The following is a 22,899-nucleotide window of genomic DNA, read 5'->3' as shown; positions in this document are numbered from 1 at the left end:
GCTCACTGCAGCCTCCACCTCCTGGGTTCCAGCGATTCTCCTGCCTCAGCCTCCCAGGTAGCTGGGATTACAGGCGCACACCACCATGCCTGGCTAATTTTTGTATTTGTAGTAGAGATGGGGTTTTACCATGTTGGCCAGGCTGGTCTCAGACTCCTGACCTCAGGTGATCCATCCACTTTGGCCTCCCAAAGTGCTGGGATTACAATTGTCAACCACTGCACCCAGCCTCCGTCACATATGTTAACTTGTTACTAGAAAGCTTTGAATTCCTTTTAAGTATTTCAAACAGAAGAATGAGGTGACTTGGCAGAATGATAATCAGCCCCCAAACTTGGAGACAAACCTGATCTAGCTGTTTACTGCTTTCCCATGTGAAAAACTTTTTCTTTCCTTTTTTAACCCCTTGAGGTTGAACTAGCTCTTGTTTGGCAAGAGTGGGACTGGTCTGGGCAGATTCCCTGTAAGGGACCTAACTCCAAGGCAGGCAGGGTGAAGGGTGGCAGAGATCAGAATGACCTGATAGCTTCTTCAAGGTATTCCCAGCTGAGCCCACTTGGAGGTCGTATCAGAATTTGGGAGGCCCAGGACAGGCAAGTGTACCCTGAAATCTTCCCCAGGTCACCTTGATGTGGCCTGGTAAAAGCCCTCAGTTGAGGGCCTTCCTAGTCACCTGGGCTCCTGTTCTCTTGGGGAGGGAGGAGGGGACACTGTTTACTCAAGCATTTTACTGACAGAGTTGTTTGTTTTCTGGTCCCACCACCTCCCCACAGAAACAAGGCCACAGGGCAGGGTGCTAGAGGCCCCATCCCCCTCAGCAGACCCACGAGGGGTGAGTGCCAGGTGGTCCAGAAGGGAAAGTCAAAGACTGGGTTCTGGTGTTTCTGGGAAAAAGCAGAGTTCAAACCTACCTTCACGAAGTACCTCAGCTCTGACGGGATGATAAGGACATCTGGGGTGACAGGCAGCTGTGCGTAGACATAGAACATCTCATAGTCAATGGCCATGTCTTCTTGGGGTGGGTAGAGCGGGTAGTAGCTACAGAGACAGAGAGAAATGGTCAGCAGTAGCAGACTGGGGGGCCCCCTTCTCAGACAGAGTCCCCCTAGGTACTGGCTTCCGAGCTGCTGGCGTCCGCAGACCGACTTTTTCTCTGTGTGTGGGGGCAGAATGCAGGCTTGTCATCACAGGGTAAAGTTCCCTGCTGGTAGCCTGGTGAAGGCTCTTATAGTCATGCTTGTCATAGCTTCATGACCCCAAGGCACTCTCTCCACAGTCAGGGGTCCCAGCGGCAAGCTCACCTTCTCTGGGTCAGGATGTGCTTGAGTATTCGGCTGAATCTGTCTGAAGTTCCAGAAGAACTGGGAAAGAAAAGAAAGCACGAACACAGAACCCTGTTTTTCAGCCCATTTCTCTTCAGGGAGGACCGGAGAATTTAATAAACCAGAGAGAAGCTAAATGGCCAAGGCCCAGTGACAAGAGGAGGATGCATCTGGGGAAGTTTAAAGACCCACCCACAAGGAGCTTGGTCTGTCCCCACATGAGGAGGGACATAGGACACCGGGTTGAGAAGGGAAAGCATAGGAATCCCTCGTAATCAAGATCAAGGAGGGCCATTAGCCAGCACCGTGCTGTGCAAGAGGATGCAAAGTTGGCACCATTGTGAGGCGGGCGTGTAGCCAGGCTGACTCGATCTCAAACCTCAGCCAAGGAGCCACACCCGTCTTGCTTCACACGAGAGTCGCTTCACACGCCCCTTCCCATCAAGGATGACGGCAGAACGGAGCTGCCCAACATCAACTCAACAAATTTGGCAGGGCCTGATTATCTGCAGAGCTGGATGTTGTACTAGTAATGAAGAAAGCCCTTCAGAGAAAATTCCCAGTTTGTCCTCCACAAACAGGATGTCCACATTTGTTTTCAGGTCACAAATTTGGGAAATGAAAAAAACAGGAGCAGAAAAGAAAATGTAGATGAATTTCGATGCCTTTAAGTGCAAAGACAGAATGGACGTGGTTCTTTGGGGTCTCAAATGCAGTTTAGAGAGGTGGTAACAGAAACTAATGCATCCAACCAACCCCTCCCCTTGGATACAGAGAAACTCAGATGGCCAGAGGGTCGGGCACAGCTTGCTGCTTTCAGGACTCTCTGGTCAAGACTGTCAAGCAGCCCCCTGATTTTCTTGGCTGCAGAAAGGGCTGGGACCAGAAAGCCAGTCATCTTGCTTGGGGCCTGGAACATACTTCTTACCTACTGATCTCCTCGGCCCCCAGGTGGAACAGCAGATCCGTAGACGTCAGGCCAAAGATCACTCCATTTATGGACAGGCTGCAGGGCTCGGACACAAACTGTACTTGCTAAAATGAGAACAGATTGGAACAAATATTTGTACGCCAAAGCTAGAAACATCTTCCCATGAAAGTGGGGGTTGTCTGAGGGCTGGGGAGACCACGGAAAAGGGGACCAAACCAACCTACATCAAACTTATAGACACATTTGCTTGTTTTAAAAAAAAAAAAAAGAGTTAAAGATTCAGGCTGTACGCATGCTCTAAAGAGGCCTCTCCACCCTCCCCTTCAGGGCCAGGGCCAGAGCCAGTGACGGAGGCATGCTGGATTCTGGCTGCCTGCTGGTCAAGGAGTGGGTACTGCTACCTTTTTGTCCTCTCGAGACAGATCAGAGTAGCTGAAAGGTGGCTGGGGGTACACAGGCTCATGGTGCACATCTCTCAACGATGGGACAAAGACAAGGTGGGAGCCGGAGCTAGTATGGCAAAAGAACAAACAGAAGAGGGAGAAAAGTGAGTGCGGTTGAGTTAGAACAGCTGCGCAACAGGCAGGATGCCTCAGGGCTGGAGGCAGAGCCCGCTTCCAGGCAGGCAGCTCAGAATTGCACTCTGTTATGAACAGAGACGCTGTTTCCCATGGGACACTGGGAGTGAAGGACAATTTGTTCTACTTCACACCCATCCATCTGGACAGGCTCCGATTGCCTGGGACACTTTCTTGTTGCTCTGTGTGGCTTTCTCCCAAGAGGATGGAGACTATTGTTTGGCAGAAAAAGGGGCAAAGAAATGGAGATCTAGAAAATCTAGAAAGATAAGGATGCGAATAAAAAATCACAGCCTCAGAGCCAGAGTTTAAACCACAGCTTGGACTCATTACACCTTCTAAGCAAGTGTAGCTTGCAGGCATTAAAGTGTCCCTGCCACACCTTGGCAGAGTGCACGGAGCTGGGGCATCTTTCCTAGGGAGAAGGCAGTATACCAAAAAGACCCTGAGACTGCCGTTTTTTTGTTTTCTTTTTGAGACAGAGCCTCACTCTGTCACCCAGGCCAGACTGCAGTGGCATGATGTGGGCTCACTGCAACCTACATTTCCTGGGTTCAAGTGATACCTGTATCTCAGCCTCCCGAGTAGCTGGAACTACAGGTGCACACCACCACACCCAGCTAATTTTGTATTTTTAGTAGAGACAGGGTTGGCCAAGCTGGTCTCGAACTCCTGGCCTCAAGTGATCCACCCACCTTGGCCTCCCAAAGCATTGGGATTACACGCGTCAGCCACCACGCCTGGCCTGCCTTCGTATTTAGAAGATCCAGCTGAAACCCTCTGACTGACTGAACACTGGGCCATAATTACTGGACAATCAAGACACAGACATTTCCAGCGGGAGGCGGAAAAGCCCAAGCGGCCTCTCCCTGAGCCATCGCATCCCTCCCCTCTCACACCTGGAAGTAATGCCTTGAGTTTCTATTTCTCAGCAGGCTATCTTGCAAAAATGAAAGAAATATTTAACAGCAACAGTAAAAGCACAGATGACAGCAGATGTTTCCTTTGATGGAGCAGGAGAATCTCTAGGGTTACAACATGCAAGTGAAGAAGAAAGTTGTAACTCTGGGGGCCAACTATTTATTTTTCCCAGCCATACAAAAGAGAAAGAAAGTCCCGTTTCCTTGGTTCCCTTTGCTGACCTTGGCAGAGGGGCCATTTATAAATCAAATAGGCATAAAGTGTTACTTTGCGGGCATGTTTAAAATCCACCAATAGCTCTCACTTCCATCTCCGTCTCCTGCTTAAAATGTGTGGACTTCTCAGGCATACGTACACTTTGACATGTGATAAAGGTGCTGGTGACAGCTGTCACCCTTATCACTGTGGTGTCCTCTCAGAGTGCGAACTGAGACTTCTACAACAGAAAATCAGAATCCTGAGACCAAAGGTGTTTACATATTCATTATTGTCCCTTTGACACTGAAAAGCTCACTAGGATGATCCAGTCCACCATTTGGGTGCCAGGGTCTGGTAAACAAGCCACAGGGTAACTTGAATGGGACAATCTGTGCTCCACATCTCAAGGGCTTGACATCTGTGATGAACACAATGAACTGAGGTGCAGCTGGCTGCTCTCAAGGGACAAAACTGCCCTGTTTCAGCAGGCTTTGGAAGAGCAATAGTTAAGGAAGAAATAGCCTTCCTGCTCATGGTTAGAAACCGGCTATAGAAGGAGGGATCAGAAAAAAATCCCAACTATGCTCAGCATTGCACAACCTCATACGTCACAGGGGGAGGGTCCTCCAGCTGCTCCCGCAAACAGGATGAGAACCGCGGGCTCTGCTCGCTTCCTCTGAGGTGCTTTCTCACTGGCTCTTTTTTTTTTTGAGATGGAGTCTTGCTCTGTCACCCAGGCTGGAGTGCAGTGGTGCAATCTCGGCTCACTGCAACCTCCACTTCCTGGGTTCAAGCAATTCTGCCTCAGCCTCCCGAGTAGCTGAGACTACAAGCACCCACCGCCACGCCTGGCTAATTTTTGTATCTTTAGTAGAGATGGGGTTTTGCCATATTGGCCAGGTTGGTCTCAAACTCCTGACCTCACATGATCTGTCTGCCTCAGTCTCCCAAAGTGCTGGGATCAGGCGTGAGCCCCTGCGCTTAGCCTGGCTCTGGCTTTTACATGATGACTCAGCTTAATGCTCTGCATTTCTGACCTCTCAGAAATACAAAGAAATTCTCTGCCCAAGAACTGTTTATATACTGTTTCTAGAAGGGTGGGGCAGCTCCCCCTGCCTCGTGGCACACACTGGCCACAGATGAAAGTGCCTGGTGGTGCTGGGTTCTCATCCCCAGTATAACAATGCCTTATCTGTGCTTTATTTCTATCACTGCTGACAATACCACATGGGGTAAGGAACCAAAAACAGAACCCAACCTCAAACTGAAAGCACCCAGCCAGTGTTAGGGCACTACGACACAGTCCCTGCCTGTCCCCAAGGGCTGACAAAAGGAGAACACAGCCCTGCTCCTGTGTTTTGGGGCCTATCTCCTGAGGAGTTCTAACCACTCTCCAGGCCTGATGAACTTGACCAAGATCACAGCAAATCTGGGGAAGAGGGAAGGCACCTGCATCACCTTCATTTGAGGGAGGGAGGGAGGAAAGGGCAGAACCAGCCATGGTTGTCACTGGCACAACCCACGTCTCTGATTCTGGGAGTTGGGGGATGTTCTTTATTCCAGCTGTGCCATCTACCATCCTGGCCCACACTGCCGGTACAAGAAGGTAGTGTTACAACTTATTGACTCTGGGATCAGTTCTCATGGCTAAAAGGCGGAAGGTTAGACATCTTATTTTAAAAACCACCTTTGTGACAGACTCGTCTTTAAACACTTAGCCTCAGGAACATTTCTATTTTATTAGCTCAGCTACAGGCATGCAGATCTCGTGAGGAGATCTACCACCTATACCAGCTTCTTTCAAACACTGGCACTGGGGGAAAGGGACAGGAATGACAGGAATGGAGGATGTCAGATTTCTGAATAACTTTCCACTCCTGGCTTTAGCCTCTTCCTGGAACAGTGACTTTCAAATGAGAACTGCACAGCTCTCTCATCTCTGCTGTGACCTCTCACAGTTCCTTCTGTTTGGTCTGTGGCAAGGATTCAAGGCCCCACCCTCACCGAGAGTGTCTATCACCACCAGCTGTAGCCACTGGCGGCATCCCACGCACCCTGGGGAAGCACTGACTTGGGAGGAAATTGGGCTCACCCAAAACAATCACTTACACAACAAGATGTGTGGGGTCTCACAGGATTTCACTGCGTAAGTCATCAAACACTTCTCAAAACCATCCTGGGAAGATTCCCGTGGAATATTAGTTTATACAAAAGGGAGAAAAGGAACTAAGTATAGAAGAGAAAGAGCAACCAAACAGTGAAAGCCGATGCAGCCTTGTCCTTTCAAGTATGTTTATCTTTGTGTTTTACAGAGATGCCTCTTAACTTGCACTTGAAGGTCAAGGGTTCTAGCTGATCTCAGTAGTGCAAAAGGAAGAAAAGAATAGGAACTGCCATGATTTTTTTTTTTTGGAAAAGGAGTTTTGTTTTTGTTGCCCAGGCTGGAGTGCAGTGGTACGATCTCGGCTCACGGCAATCTCTGCCTCCTGGGTTCAAGTGATTCGCCTGCCTCAGCCTCCCCAGTAGTTGGGATTACAGGAATGTGCCACCACGCCCAGCTCATTTTGTATTTTTAGTAGAGATGGGGTTTCACCATGTTGGTCAGGCTGGTCTTGAACTCCTGACCTCAGGTGATCCACCCGCCTTGGCCTTCCAGAGTACGTGAGCCACCAGGCCCAGCTTTTTTTTTTTTTTTTGAGATGGAGTTTTGCTCTTTTTGCCTAGGCTGGAGTGTAATGGCACAATCTTGGCTCACTGTAACCTCTGCCTCCTGGGTTCAAGTGATTCTCCTGCCTCAGCCTCCCCAGTAGCTGGGATTACAGGTGCCCACCACCATGCCTGGCTAATTTTGTATTTTTAGTACAGATAGGGTTTTACCATGTTGGCCAGGCTGGTCTCAAACTCCTGACCTCAGGTGATGCGCCCGCCTCGGCCTCCCAAAGTGCTGGGATTACAGATGTGGATCCACTAAGCCTGGCGCTGCCATGACTTTTAAATGGTTTCAGTTTCTTAATGGGAAGCTCTGGAGAAACCTAGGAAGCTTAAGGTTCTGTCCAGTATTTTGAAATCTGACCTTCTTGTGCCTTCAATAATTGTACGTAGACACTGCTTGAAAATGTCTTCAAACGGACTTGTCAGTAGACAGTTCTGCAAGAAAGGAAAGGAGATAAATTTAGACAGCAGATGTTTGGTGTTTACTCACTTAACATTGTTAGGTGACCCATAGATGTCAGCTGTTGGGCTGGGAGCTGAAGGAGACGCAAAGATGAGAAAGATGGGGTATTTTTCTTAAGGAGCTAAGTCTAGTTGAAGGCAGGAGGGGAGATGTGGGAATTAACTCTCTTGAATGCAGTGTGGGAGAGACTACAAGGAAGAAAGAGTGCTTTGAAATATTTTCCGTGGAAGGTAAAGTATTGTGAGACAAAGGATCAGAGGTCCCAGACCTCAGCCATGGAGATGTCCCAGGAAGGACCATTTGTGTTTTATACAAAGGACAGCAAGATGAGTTATAAGCTCGGGGTATTGGCCAGGATAGGTTCTTTCACAGGGCAGCCTGTGACTGCCAGACACCTGCATTTGTGCTAGTGCTCTTGTGCCTTAGCACCAGGCATCACAAACAAAGGAACATTAGGACTGATATATTTACATGTCCCTCCCCCAGCTTCCAGACAGCCTTGTATTCTGGTGAAAGGAAGCTCTCGGATTCCAGATCTTTATTAATAAAGTGCCCTGCTAAAATGATTTCTGATTAGCCACAGGAATTAATGTGTTTGTTATAGATGTGTGATAAAGTGGGATAAACATTAAAAAATGAAAAGAAAAGTGAGAGCCTGACTGAACGCAAGTACCCAGGACCCCTTCCCACCCCAGCCCACTTACCTCCACCTGCTCATGCTTAGCATCCAGGAAAGGGCCAAACTGCGAGGGGAGAAACAAAGACACCAAAAGAACAAATCAGAATCACCTGTGTCTGTGAACGACTTCAGATCACCTCTTCTGGAAGTCCTCTGCCGAGGGCCCATCTGTCCCTCCAAGGCTGCCTGGAGAGCCTGGGGACAGCTAGCAGATGGGCTGGCGGGGGCGCCAAGCCAATTTCACAGGCAGAAGCACGTGTGCCCCGGATGGAGGGAGGCTCCCAGGGCCCCATAACCATTACTAATGCCCACTATAACACTGGGCTTACGCCTGTAATCCTAGCACTTTGGGAGGCCGAGGTGGGCAGATTGCCTGAGCCCAGGAGTTCAAGGCCAGTCTGGGCAATATGGTGAAACCCTCTCTTTACAAAAAAATACAAAAATTAGTTGGGCAAGGTGGCGTGTGCCTGTAGTCCAAGCTATTCAGAAGATTGAGATAGGGAGGATGGGGAGGATCACTTGAGCCCAGGAGGTGGAGGCTGCAGTGAGCCAAGATCGCGCCACCACACTCCAGCCTAGGTGAGAGTGAGACTCTGTCTCAAAAAAAAAAAAAAAAAGCACACTGGGCTTTTTTGACTTTCTAAACCTAGCAAGGGAAATTGATCACCATACTAATAGTAATATTTTGAGCTTTAAAAAGAGATTAGTTCAGAAGTTGGAGTAATGAGAAAGAGGTAAGAATACTGTACAATCAACAAAGGGTGGGAAAAAAAAGTTGACCTTTTATTTTTTGAGATGGAGTCTCACTCTGTTGCCCAGGCTGGAGGGCAGTGGTGCAATCTCAGCTCACTGCAACCTCTGCCTCCCAGGATCAAGCAATTCTCCTGCCTCAGCCTCCCAAGTAGCTGGGATTACAGGCGCCTGTCACCACACCCAGCTAATTTTTTTTTTTGTATTTTTAGTAGAGATGGGGTTTCACCATGTTGGCCAGGCTGGCTTAGAACTCCTGCTCTCAAGTGATCCACACACCTCGGCCTCCCAAAGTGTTAGGATTACAGGCGTGAGTCACTGCGCCCAGCCAAAGTTGGGCTTTTAAAACTAGCAAAGGCCCATAGATCATGTATACTTCTCCAAAGACGTAGATTAAGAATGAAAAGATATTTTCCAAAAGGAAGGACTGACATGCTTCCTAAAAATTTAGAACTGCATTAAAGTCATTTTCCAAGGCTGACTCCTCAGCTTTCGCGCTGGTGCCTCTTACCAGGATGCAGACATCTGGCCGGTCATGGTTGATGACAGCAATCAGGTCGAGCAGGGGGTCATACGTGATGCTGTCAGACGTGGTGTATGGCCCACAGGCAACCAGGACCATGCTTTGCTCAAAGTCTAAGACAGAGGTTGTAGGTCTTGATTAGAAGAGGACTAGTATTAGAATGGTGGGAGGAGAAAGGACAGTTAGGGGAAATGCCACAGGATTCAACTCAATGAGTCCTTTATGTGTGCAACTCTGGGGACCCAAGGTAAGGAAGACCTCATGTCCACCCTCTAAGAACACACCACTAGGTGGTAGAGACAGAGAGACAGGCAGGAACACAAATACCTAGAACACGCACTAGAAACTTTACAAGCAGTGCACATGAAAGATTTGAGGAAAGTGGCAGTCAGTAAAGAATTTACCAAGGTGGAATTTGCTAACACGTTTGAGAATTTTGGGGAATCAAGGGCAAGGCCGGGTACAGGACAGCACTGAGACCTGAGTGTGCTCAGTGTTAGGAAACGTCTGGTGGTCCAGTGTGGCTGGAGAATATGGGGTACTGAAAAGCCCAGAAAGACAGGCTGGGGAACGGGAGACTGGAACGGGAGACTCCCGGGTGACGGGGTGCAGGGGCCACCCATCACGCTTTGTCCTTTTCCCAACAGCAGCTGCTTTCCTTTTGGAGAATCAGCCCTCCTCTCCACAAGGCAGTCTACATGGGCCTGTAAATCGGGTGCTCTGTCTTCCTCTAGCCAAGGGCAGGCACATGACCCAGTTTAGGCCATTCACACTCTCCTCCCAGGGTGTGCAATCTTGAGGTGAACAATCCAAGGAGAGAAAGAAGATTACAGCTAACCTATTCCAGCCGAGGTGCCCAGATGAGACAGCTGGGGAATTCCTGCTACCTGGATGCTAGAGTTCCTGGGCTCTCATCCTGGTTCCAAGCCTGGGTTTCTAGCCACTTGTCCAGTCTGTGAGCTACCTGGATCTCCCCTAATAAACTCCTGCTTTCTTGTTAGTCTGAGTCAGTTTCTGTGGCTCACAACAACAAAATCCAAAGATCCCAGGCTCCTTAACGTGCTGTTGTGTTAGTTTCCTATTGTTGCTATAAAAAGTTTTCACAAACTTAGTGCCTTAAGACAACATGAATTTGGCCGGGTGTGGCGGCTCAACACCTGTAATTTCAGCACTTTGAGAGGCTAAGGCGGGAGGATACCTTCAGCTCAGGAGGTTGAGACCAACCTGGGCAACATGGTGAAACCCTGTTTCCACAAAAAATACAAAAATTAGCTGGACAGGGTGGTGCGTACCTCCTGAGCCTATAGTCCTAGCCACTTGGGAGGCTGAAGTGGGAGGATTGCTTGAGCCCGGGAGGTTGAGGCTGCAGTGAGCTGTGATCACAGCTCATGCCCACTGCACTCCAGTGAGACTCTGTCTCAAAAAAAAGCCTACGAATTTATTATATTACAGTTCCAGAGGTCAAAAATCCTAAACTGAAGGTGTGGGCAGGGCTGAGTTCCTCCTGTCTGGAGGTTTTAGAGAAGAATCCATTTCCTTGCCTTTCCCAGCTTCCAGAGGCCACCTGCATTCCCTGGTTCATGGCCCCACCTTCAGCGGCAAAGCCAGAAGCCTAAGATTTCTCTATTTTGAAATAAAATTTTTCTTTTGGCTTCCTCAAATCACAGCAGCCTAACATTTCCAAGCTCTGACTCTGATTCTCTTGCCATTCCTCTTATAAGGATCCTTGTGATTACAGTGGGCCCACCTGGATAATCCAGACTACTCCCCCATCTCAACAGCCTTAACTTAATCACACGGGCAAAGTCTCCTTTATGACAAAAGGTAAAATGTTCACAGGTTCCAGGGATTCCTGGGGCTATAGTTGAGTCTATCATAGTAGTAATACCATGAACTGACAGAGCATTCGAGGGGAAGAGTAGGTTTCATGTGGTGGTGGGGTAGGGACAAAGTTAAGTTTGGCTCTGAGAAGCCTACAGGAGATGTGAGCCCCAGTGTAAGCAGTGAGTCTCTGGAGGGCGAGGGCCATGTCTTATTCTGTATCTCCATGAGTGCCTCGTTTAATTCCTTATACAAAAGTTCATTAACAACCTGTTAAACTGTTTCCAAAGGCTTCCCTGGTACACAGCTCAGGCTCCTGGTATCTCAGCCAGGTTGATTTCATTACCTGAAGTTGACCTAATACCAGCATGCCACCCTTGCCCCTATAAATTTGTATTTTCTTTTTTTTCTTTTTTGAGATAGGGTCTCACTCTGACTCCTAGGCTGGAGTGCAGTGGTGGTATGATCATGGCTCAAGGCAGCCTTGACCTCCTGGACTCAGGAGAGTGATCCTCCCACCTTAGCCTTCCGAGTTGCTGGGACTATAGGCACATGCCACCATGCCCACACCCAGCTGATTTTTTTTTTTTTTTTTTTTTTTTGAGACAGAGTCTAGCTCTGTCGCCAGGCTGGAGTTCAGTGGCGATCTCCACTCACTGTAACCTCTACCTCCCAGGTTCAAGTGATTCTCCTGTCTCAGCCTCCTGAGTAGCTGGGATTATAGGCACACGCTGCCATGCCCAGCTAATTTTTGTATTTTTAGTAGAGATGGGGTTTCAGCTTGTTGGCCAGAATGGTCTCTGTCTCCTGACCTTGTCATCCGCCCACGTCGGCCTCCCAAAGTGGTGAGATTACAGGCGTGAACCACCGCGCCCGGCCTAATTTTTTGTACTTTTTGTAGACACGAGGTTCTACCATGTTGCCCAGGCTGGTCTCAAACTCTTGTGGTCAAGCAATCCTCCTGCCCCAGCGTAGGCCACCACGCCTGGCCAAACTTGTATTTTCTGATAAAATGTGCAATATAACAGAGTCCTAAATTTCACTTCTGATTCTAGGTCATCTCCAAGAATGGCTCTGGCCACTGTTACATGCATGGGGTGTTGACAACATGCTAGTGTCAGTGATCTGGTTGCTAATCCTGAACAGTGCTCCACTGTGCTTACAAACATGCCTTGAGAGTTGGGTGTGGTAACTCATGCCTGTAATCCCAGCACTTTGGGAGGCCAAGGCGGGCAGATCACCTGAGTTTGGGAGTTTGAGACCAGCCTGACCAACATGGAGAAACCCTATCTCTACTAAAAATGCAAAATTAGCCAGGCGTGGTGGCACATACCTGTAATCCCAGCTACTTGGGAGGCTAAGGCAGGAGAATCGCTTGAACCCAGGAGGCAGAGCTTGCAGTGAGCCGAGATCTTGCCACTGCACTCCAGCCTGGGGGACAGAGCGAGACTCCATTTCAAAAAAAAAAAAAAAAAGAAAAAAAGGAAAAAAAGAAATTATTTTTAAGTTTTCACTTTAGAACAAATTTAGAATTGTAGAAAAGTTACAAAGATAGTACAGAGTTCCTGTGTGTCTTTCACCAGAGGGCCCCCAATCTTAACATGTTAGGTAACCATGAACATTTGTCAAAATTAAGGCATTAATGCTGGTATATCACTGTTAACCAAATTCCTGGATTTTCGAGGTTGAGTGTTAGAGCCAGAAAAATAAAAAAGTAAATTCCTGGCTTTACTCAGACGTTGCTAGTTGTTCCACTGATGTTCCCTTTCTCTTCAAGGATTCAATCCAGGATGCCACATTACATTTTTAAAAAATTAATTAATTTTAATTTTTTTTTAAGAGCCAGTCTTGCTCTGTCACCCAGGCTGGAGTGCAGTGGTGTTACCATAGCTCACTGCAACCTTGAACTCCTGGGCTTAGGCAATTCTCCTGTTTCAGCCTCTGATTAGCTAGGACTACAGGCATGCACCACCAGCCCAGCTAAATTTTATAATTTTTAGTAGAGACAGGGTCTCCGTATATTGCCCAGGCTAGTCTCCAACTCCTGGCCTCAGGTGATCCTCCCACCTTGGCCCCCCAAAGTGTTGGGAATACAGGTGTGAGCCACTGCATCTGGCCCACACTGCATGTAAAGAAATTCTTCTTGAAATTGTACATCTTTTTCCTTTCCAAGGCAACCTTCAAAAATACCTGTTAGACATTAGTCTTTAAACAACATGCTTTATGTAGGCAGAACTCAGGTGACAGCACGACCAATGCTCACTGGGCTCAGATCAGGGGTCTTGTGACAAAAAACCTACGAACTCACTGATGGTGGTACCCTCACCGCTTGGTCACATTGCTCTTCAGCAGCTTCTGCAGCTTTCTTGGGCTCGGGAAACTGCACTCCTGGACTCATGTCTACCACCCTCACTGTTTGCAAAAACAATATTTGAACTGAAACTCACCTCCATCCTCTTCAGTGGGCTGATAAAATGGAAGTGGCACACCCTAAAAACAGGTGAAAAGCTCAAGTAAGGTCTTGCGCCAGGCATCACCTTGGTAAGGAAAGGGGAGGGCACCGGGTTGGGGGGTGGTACAGGTGTGATGGGAGGACAGTGGGGAGGAGCGAGGGCAGGGGAAGGATGTGCCTCTGTCTTGCTCCTTGGATCTGATGGGATCTGCCATTTTTCTTTTCTTTCTTTTCTTTTCTTTTTTTTTGAGATGGAGTCTCGCTCTGTCACCCAGGCTGGAGTGCAGTGGCGCCATTTCGGCCCACTGTAAGCTCTGCCTCCCGGGTTCATGCCATTCTCCTGCCTCAGCCTCCCGAGTAGCTGGGACTACAGGCACACGCCGCCACGCCTGGCTAATTTTTTATATTTTTAGTAGAGACGGGGTTTCATTGTGTTAGCCAGGATGGTCTCGAATTCCTGACCTTGTGATCCGCCCGCCTTGGCCTCCCAAAGTGCTGGGATTACAGGTGTGAGTTACCGCGCCCGGCCAGGACCCGCCATTTTTCTATACTGCTCAGAGGGCGAAGAAACCCAGGTAATGGGAGGTCACTACTCAATTGTCATAAAACACCCAGCGACAAGTGGGAGCAAAACAGGTACCTAAAGTATCAGTGTACTTCTAGGCAAGAATGGGAGGGTGTCTTGCTACTTTTCCTGGCATTCTATGAAAATCTCTGGAGGATTGTTGCCTAGAGCAGGGATAGGTAAGCTTATGGCCTCTGGGCCAAATCTGGCTCTAGCCCACTATTTAAATAAAGTTTTATTGGAACACAGCCACAGTCATCTGTTTAAGAGTTTCCTGTGGCTGCTTTTGTAGACAAAGGCAGAGTTGAGTCATTGTGACAGAGACCATGTAGCTACAAAGTCTAAAAGAATTACTGTCTGGCCCTTTACAGAGTTTGCTGACCCCTGGCCCAGGGGTAGATTTCCACTTACAGATGGAGAACTGACTAACAAATAAATGGGCTCCTAAAAAGGACCAGTTTCTAGAACAGACAGCTTCCAGACACACTTTGCCTGAAGCAAACCAAGAGGCAAGTGGGGGTACGCTGTGTACCTCATAGAGTTTGGTGGCAACAAGTTTCCTACCAGTGGTGTTGATTCCTTCCATAATTACAACCTGAAAGACAAAAACAAACAGGATTGCTAAGCAGTGGAGATCAACGAGGTCTGGAATACATTATTTTGAGGCAGTTAAAAGCATTGTCCAACTACTTTTAATTTGTAATCATAAACTTAGGGCATTTTTGCAGAAAACAAATTAAGGGCATTGCATTAGTAATAATAATTATGCTGTACATACGTGACCTAATTTTCACAACAATCCTATGAGGTAAGAATTATTATTTCCATGTTGTGAGTGAAGACACTGTGGTTTAGATGGTCAAGTACCTTGCTCACAGGTATGCACCTCGTGGAGTGGGGAGTTAGGATTTGAGGCTGGGCAGTTGGGTCCCAAAGCCTCGGTCAGAGCATGGGGGAAATGGAAATCCCAACAGTGGTGTCTGCTCTGGGGCATGTGCTCCACCCACACCCCATGGCAGCAGAGACAGGAACTAAGGAGCAGCTGCACATGGCACAGCACGTACTCTTCAGGAGTAAAGAGTGCACCTGCATCCTGGTGGAACTCCTCCAATCTCACCTGTCCGGGAAACAGAGAATATTCCTTAAGCTCAGATAAATCCACTGGGATTTGAGCACCCGAGGAATGTTCCCGGTCTCCCTCGAGAATCACTGACTTGTTGTTCAGTTTCCCGTTGCTATCACAGCCAATCTGGCCCAGCAGAGTGACAGGCTCCTACCAAAGGAAGGTCACAGCATAAGAATGAGTCTTTGGAGCAGGAGCTTAAAATCTGAAGTCAATAGGATGAATAGCAAAACAAACTGCAAACAACAAATACATTTTTTGGCAGGGCATTGCTTTGACCCTGAGGTGACTACAGCATCATCACTGACTCTCAGGATGGAAGAACTCTGAAAGGGCATCTTGTCCACCCACCAACCCAGCACTTGAGCCCTCCGAGGAGGCTGCCTAAGTGTGAGCATCTCTTTTTTTTTTTTTTTTTTTTTGACGGAGTCTCGCTCTGTCGCCCAGGCTGGAGTGCCGTGGCCGGATCTCAGCTCATTGCAAGCTCCGCCTCCCGGGTTCCGCCATTCTCCTGCCTCAGCCTCCCGAGTAGCTGGGACTACAGGCGCCGCCACCTCGCCCAGCTAGTTTTTTGTATTTTTTTTTTTTTTAGTAGAGACAGGGTTTCACCGTGTTAGCCAGGATGGTCTCGATCTCCTGACCTCGTGATCTGCCCATCTCGGCCTCCCAAAGTGCTGGGATTACAGGCGTGAGCCACTGCGCCCGGCCGTGTGAGCATCTCTAGTGTAGGGGAACTTGCCCCTGGATGCCCACCCCACCTGGTCCTCACCATCCCAGGGCAGCACACTGCATCTTTGGATAGCTATAACTACTTAATAATAGATAACATTTCTTGAGCTTACTAAATACCATGCACTATTCTAAAATGTATTCTTAGGCATTTTATATATATTAACTCATTTAATCCTTGCAACAACCATCAGGTGGATATTATTGTACCCATTTTACAGATGAGGAAAACAAGCAACAGAGAAGTTAGATAATTTAGTTAAGGTCAAACTGTGGGTGAAGCTTGGGTTTGAGACCAGAAATTTGGCTCTAGAGCCATATCCTTAGCCACATACTGTACAACCTCCTAACAGGAAGTTCTTTATTAATTGAGCTAAAATCTCTGTCCCTATGGCTTCCTCTGTTCTGTTCCCACTCTTGGGAGAAAAGAGAGGAAGTCTCATCTTTCCCAGTGATTGTGCTTCCCTGCCTTCCCTCAATTATTTCCTTCCAAGTCCTCCAACACTTCCTTCTATGACACAGTTCTGCATCACTTCCCCAACTGGTCATTCTTTGAATGTAAACATTGACAAAGGTACTTTAAAGAAACTTCTAGAATATATTTCCTCTTAGATTAGAAAACATTCTAGAGAGAAAGTACTGGTATATATACCAGATTAAACTATGATATAAAGATAGTATTGGCAGCAGTTTGTCTATAACAAGAGACCAAACAAGGGGAGAGACTGTGAGTCATTGTCCAGAGAACAAGATTCTGAAAACCCCACCCTCGCTGCTGTCCTTTTATCTCGATATGTGAATGCTTCTACTTGTGGGAAATCCCCAGGGAGCTACCTGACTCACCACCAAGGGAAACAAGGCCTTCAGTCTCTGCTTATGTGCAAGACTCTAATCCAAGTGGGAAGAAAATCACTCTCTGGCCACAAAACCAGACAGCACTTACAAATCTTTCTTCAGAAGGGCCTATTTTCCCAAATTCAACCAAGATAGATGTTCAAACTAGAACACAGACAAGAAGTGAAAAAGGAAGCAAGAAGGATGCCTCTTGGTCATCGATTAAAAAATGTAATATTAATTAGTGAGAACTATTAGAACAACTCTTACCTGTGCTGGGGCTAGCAACGGAGTGAAAGCTTCAATCTTATAATGTTCCTTGAGTTCGCTGCCAAGTTCTTCTATCTTACATGTCAGAACTGCAATCCCAGAAGTGGAAAAAAAAATATTATGTTAAGACATTTCATTTGCCAAGAAGAGAAAATACAGCACATTGTAAAATATTAAAGTCAGTCATTTTTTTTATTTTTATTTTTTTAATTTTTTTTTAATTTTTTTTTTTTTTTGAGACGGAGTCTCGCTCTGTCACCCGGGCTGGAGTGCAGTGGCCTGATCTCAGTTCACTGCAAGCTCTGCCTCCTGGGTTCACGCCATTCTCCTGCCTCAGCCTCCCGAGTAGCTGGGACTACAGGAGCCCGCCACCTCGCCTGGCTAGTTTTTTGTATTTTTTAGTAGAAACGGGATTTCACCGTGTTAGCCAGGATGGTCTCGATCTCCTGACCTCGTGATCCACCCGTCTCAGCCTCCCAAAGTGCTGGGATTACAGGCTTGAACCACTGCGCCCGGCTTAAAGTCAGTCATTTTGTAGAGGCAGGAAGGGTGCCTGGACATCTGGCCAGTTTAAATCTTCTAAAACCCTTGCCAATTTTCCGATATTTGGTTGCTGAACCTGGCCTTCCATCTGGCCACAGGAGACCCCACAGCACAATTCCAGGGAATCGGCATGAACCCCACCCCATCCCCAAGTCTGCCCTTTACTCAAGTCCTCATTGAGGTTTTAGGCAAGTCAAGGCTAACCTGAAGAAGGCTTCTTTTTTTTTTTTGAGACGGAGTCTTGCTCTGTCGCCCAGGCTGGGTGCAGTGGCTGGATCTCAGCTCACTGCAAGCTCCGCCTCCCGGGTTTACGTCATTCTCCTGCCTCAGCCTCCCGAGTAGCTGGGACTACAGGCGCCCGCCACCTCGCCCGGCTAGTTTTTTGTATTTTTTAGTAGAGACGGGGTTTCACCATGTTAGCCAGGATGGTCTCGATCTCCTGACCTCGTGATCCGCCTGTCTCGGCCTCCCAAAGTGCTGGGATTACAGGCTTAAGCCACTGCGCCCGGCCGAAGAAGGCTTCTAAGGAAGGAGCCATGAATATCTTTAAGTTGAATTCCTTTACATCGTTCGAGTTTTTGCTGCTGGGAATGGTTATGTGCTTTTTAGCCAAGTGAAGTAACTTGGGGCAATCACTGATAGTATTGCCAGTGTCCCTCCACTACTAGGGATTCCATGAAGACATTACCAACTCATATATTCAAAGGCAACCTTGGAACTTGTTCTACCAGCATAGCTGAAGCTTTGTTACTCTAGACTCTTCCAGGTGGTTTTATATCCACCAGAATTTCAAAGGGAAAAACAATCACCTTCTCGAATGTCTGGGAGCTTCTGAAACATGGATTTGTAGCTCCCTGTTAGTACCTCTGGACACCCCAAGACCTTCAGGCTGATGTTTCCAGCTCCTCCTCTCCCAGACCAAGATACTCCCTGTGCTGAGCCGAAGGAGGTAACCACTTCTCCTCGGTTACTTCTTGAGTTGTATTTCTGGGAGGGAGTAGCACTAATTGGAAGCAAAAAGGATTAATATTACTGTGTTCATATCTAAAGGGAGAGAGGAATAACATGAGGTTATCTTTGGAAATGGGGACTAGAGAAAAGGAAGGTGGCCTCATAGTTTATAAATCGAATCAGTTTAACGGGGTTGGACATACCCAGACCTTTAAGGAATTTCAGGAATGAAGGGTTGAGGAATACCAGGCTGAGGAATACCAAACATTTTTAAAGAAGTTTAGAGACAGAAACGTATTTTAAAAGGTTGTCGTTCTCTTGGCATTAAAACTAAGCAAGGCAAAAAAACCCCCAGATTCTGAATTGATTAAAAGGCAAACTTTAAGTTCCATTTTTCTCTTCTTATGATTTTTAGCATTTATTGGAACATCATCTGAGCCTGCAACTGTGGATAAGCCAAAATTTGCTGAGCATATATAAAAACTCACAATATGGTTCAAGATAGAAACAACAATAAAATGAAGTTAAAATTAATCAACTTTCCCCCGTGTCTATAGAGGTGGAGAAGTAATGAATTAACAGTCTGGTGATATGCAAACATTCCCATTTTTCTAGGCTCAACTGCCAAGTTCTCACGTTTCCACTCCCTGACTGGTAAATTACACCTCTAAGAACACATGGATATTGCCGATCTGCTTAGATAACAGTGAAGTCTTCTAATTCTCTGGTTGTAAACACGCCGTACAGAGCTCTATTTAAAACAGGCTTTGTTTAATGCACTGAAACTCTGCAGGAACCAGTTTTATGTGGGGCACCATCGCAATTAATGCCATCATTCTTTCTTTTCACAGAGAGGCTACAGAAAATGAGCTCAATTAATTATCTCAATCTCCAGTGCCACCTCTACCTGAATAATTTAGAAGTTACTTTCATACATTACAAAACCAGTTTCTGCTGTCAGCTTTATTAGTGTGCATTAAAAAATGACTAGGCAGCATTTTGCCAACTTCTCCAAGCTCTTCCCTGGGAAGCTCCATGAGCCATCCATTACAGCAGGCCCTTTAATGCAGCAAGATGCTCACATGAGGACAGCTGTAAACAGATCTACAGGTTTCAGAGCATTGTACTGACATTTGGAGAATATAACTCCTGCAATGGTGCTGGCATGTCCATAAGAGCCATCCCTACATACCCGGTTGCAAAGATGCTCTTGTTAAGCCTAGAAAGCTTTCTTCCAAAAAGTCTGAGAACTCCCCAGAGCAGCAGTAGACCACCCTAAAGTAAAACTGTCCTTCAGGCCGGGCACGGTGGCTCACGCCTGTAATCCCAGCACTTTGGGAGGCCGAGGCGGGCGGATCACAAGGTCAGGAGAGCTCAACACCAGCCTGGGCAACAGCTGTCTCTTATACACATCTAGATGTGTATAAGAGACAGCAGCTACTCAAGAGGCTGAGGCAGGAGAATGGCATGAACCCGGGAGGCGGAGCTTGCAGTGAGCCGAGATCACGCCACTGCACTCCAGCCTGGGTGACAGAGCGAGACTCCGTCTCAAAAAAAAAAAAAAAAAAAAACTGTCCTTCAAAATCCAAATACCGCCAGGCACACTGGCTCATGCCTGTAATCCCAGTACTTTGGGAGGCTAAGGTGGGGGCAGACTGCTTGAGGCCAGGAGTTTGACACCAGCTTGAGCAACATGGTAAAACCCCATGTCTACAAAAATTAGCTGGGCTTTGTAGCATACACCTGTAGTCCCAGCTACGCAGGCGGCTGAGGTAGGAGGATCACCTGAGCCTGGAAGGCCAGTGAGCTATGATTGTGCCACTGCACTCTAGCCTGGGTAACAGAGTGAAAGCCTATCTTAAAAAAAAACAAAAGAAAAAAGAAAAAAAAATCCAATAACCACTCACCTTGAATGACTGCAGAGCTTCTATCACCAGCTTTCTAAAGTGACAGAGCTGAAAAGTCTGGGCACAGTGGCTCATGCTTGACATCCTAGCACTTTGGGAGGCTGAGGCGGGTGAATCACCTGAGGTTAGGAGTGCAAGATCAGCCTGGCCAACAGGTGAAAGAAACCCTGTCTCTACTAAAAATACAAAAATTAGCCAGGCGTGGTGGCGGGCGCCTGTAGACCCAGCTACTCGGGAAGCTGAGGCAGGAGAATCGCTTGAACTGGGGAGGCAGAGGCTGCAGCGAGCCAAGATGGTGCTACTGCACTCCAGCCTGGGTGACAAAGTGAGATTGTCTCAAAAAAAAAAAAAAAAAAAGTGACAGAGTTGAAAAATCTTAAGCTCTGGTTCATCTAGAAGTGATCCAAAGTAGAGGTAATGACTCCTGGCAGTTGGTGCTTCCCTAAAGGGTTAATACTACTGCTCCTGAGCCTCATCTTGATGTGGAAGCTCCTAAAAACCCATCTACTCAGCAGAGCACTTGCCTATGGAATTCTCTAATATGAGACGTGTCATTTACGGATTTTAAAAAATTATATATGATCTTTGTGGATTTATGTGCAGTGGTGGCAGAGGGACAAAATACCAATTAAGTCAGTGCAGATTCACAGTGACAAGAAAACTCTCAGAAACTAGTTGTAACCTGAGTTTGAAACAATAAACAGGTTACGAAACCTTATGAACAAAGATATGTGCTTTTCTTTAAAAACAAAACAAAACAAAAAAACTTTAGATGAAAAGAAAGAAAAAGAAACCCAACAAAACACAAACAGAAGCAGGTGGAAACCTACTTGCCTCTACTGACAAGACCTGTTAAGACTCTTAGACTTCTGAATAGACAGGTTGTTTTCAATAGAAGGTATCAGTTTCTGATCTAGGAAATGAGCCTTAGAAAAGTGGGTGGAAAGTGAGTTTCCTTAATTACTGTAAGAACCAGTAATTTTCCACAAAGAAAGGGAAAGCAAGGAAGGCAGAGAGCAATAGGCTTTCAAGCCAATTCACTGCAGATGCACATGCCCACCTACAGTTAATAAATAACTCTGCTGTTAGCCTTCCTCAGATAGCCAGAGAAAGGGGAGGGGAAGCCAGCTTTATGGCACTTGAATGAATTATGATCCATACCTTGGAGAGAAACTTGATGGTGAGAGGAGCTGATGGGGGCTACGAGTTGATACACTTCTTTTTGTTAGGGGGGTTTCTGGGGTGGAGATAGTTCGCTTCTGAGAACCCTAGGGAAAATAAAAAGGAAAACAAAATCTCAGTCCTACCAGACCCAATACTAATTAAGTGTATAGTTCCTTGGAAGAAAAGGGAGAGCATGTCCAAACGAAGGCACAAAACAGGACTGGGTGGGTTCTCTTCTTAAGGCCCCATCATCCAAGCATAATCTCAAAAAGAAATCTTCAACAACTGTAACCAACATTCAGGACACTGTCCCTATTTTGAAGACAATTACGAGAAAGCAAACATTTTCCAGAAAGGACCACCAGGCTGGTAATCTGTCCTGTCAAATCCTTCGTATGTTTACTTTCTTTCCCCACCTCTCTGTTTTCAAACAGATCTGAGTTTTACAATGCATAGTTTTGACCTACGTGTACACATTTTCCTGAGAAGGAATGGGACATTACTACTTACTCTGGTAAAGTATACCACACATTTTCAAAGGAAATGACTCCCGGCAGATAACAGATAACAAGGTTGAGCTCATACTAGAAGAGTCAGCAAACACCTCATTGATGGTCACTCCTTTTTTTTTTTTTCCCTTTGACTCATCAACAAGAATCCAAAGATAAGCCCAGAATGGAGGCTGAAACCTACAGTCCAGAGACCCATTGCTCCCTAAAGTCTAGGATAATCAACTGTAATAGAGAAAACAAAATCCTTGCCTGGATAGCAGCCAGAAAGCCAGCTAGTCTGCAGCTTTCCTTGCCCTAGGGCTCCTCCTGGCTGCAAGTTTAAGAAGTTATACTGCCGAGTGGTCAACTGGTAGCAACTAAAGGACAGAATGCCAGAGAACAGATTCAAAACCATCATTAGGCAGCTGCAATGGAAAATAGATTAAAAAAAAAAAATCCCTTATTCTACCATCCTGATATAATAACCAGTTTTGAATACTCCTTAATAGTATTTTAATATTTTTCTAGGCCAGGGGTGGTGGCTCATGCCTGTAGTCCCAGCACTCTGGGAGGTCAAGGTGGGAGGATCACCTGAGCCCACGAGTTCAACACCAGCCTGGGCAACAGCGAGACCTCACATCTGAGGAGAAAAAAAAAAGCCAGGCATGGTGGCTGATAATTTGCATATTAAGATTACAAATATACAAATTAGTCATAATCTTAGTTTAAATATAAACCTAAGTATTTTATATGCTGATTTTTTCACTCTATATTAATAATAAATATTTTCCCACACTGTTTTTTTGTTATATATTTTTTTGAGATGGAGTCACTCTGTCACCCAGGCTTGGGCACAGTGGCAAGATCTCAGCTCACTACAACCTCTGCCTCCTGGGCTCAAGCGATTCTGCTGCCTCAGCCTCTCAAGTAGCTGGGATTACAGGTGCCCGCCATCACACCCAGCTAATTTTT

At 46.8% G+C, this 22,899-nt stretch overlaps 1 protein-coding gene across 1 annotated transcript in view; it reads right to left on the bottom strand.

Annotated features, from left to right (window-relative positions):
* Nucleotides 1-22,899, bottom strand: part of POLA2 (polymerase (DNA directed), alpha 2, accessory subunit) — a 43,809-nt gene that overhangs the window by 1,324 nt on the left and 19,586 nt on the right. Inside the window, exons 4-16 of the mRNA XM_011993598.1 lie at nt 21,434-21,540; nt 18,224-18,417; nt 16,872-16,960; nt 15,033-15,188; nt 14,448-14,510; nt 13,346-13,388; nt 9,066-9,190; nt 7,830-7,868; nt 7,024-7,097; nt 2,655-2,763; nt 2,251-2,357; nt 1,302-1,361; nt 912-1,038 (exon numbers count right to left, since the gene is read on the bottom strand). Coding sequence (XP_011848988.1) covers nt 912-1,038; nt 1,302-1,361; nt 2,251-2,357; nt 2,655-2,763; nt 7,024-7,097; nt 7,830-7,868; nt 9,066-9,190; nt 13,346-13,388; nt 14,448-14,510; nt 15,033-15,188; nt 16,872-16,960; nt 18,224-18,417; nt 21,434-21,540 — 1,293 coding nt within the window. The remainder of the gene's footprint in view (nt 1-911; nt 1,039-1,301; nt 1,362-2,250; nt 2,358-2,654; nt 2,764-7,023; nt 7,098-7,829; nt 7,869-9,065; nt 9,191-13,345; nt 13,389-14,447; nt 14,511-15,032; nt 15,189-16,871; nt 16,961-18,223; nt 18,418-21,433; nt 21,541-22,899) is intronic.

The sequence above is a fragment of the Mandrillus leucophaeus genome, unplaced genomic scaffold (genome assembly GCF_000951045.1).
Source record: "Mandrillus leucophaeus isolate KB7577 unplaced genomic scaffold, Mleu.le_1.0 Scaffold43, whole genome shotgun sequence".
NCBI classification, from domain to species: domain Eukaryota; kingdom Metazoa; phylum Chordata; class Mammalia; order Primates; family Cercopithecidae; genus Mandrillus; species Mandrillus leucophaeus.
This window is presented reverse-complemented; position numbering and strand designations above follow the sequence as displayed.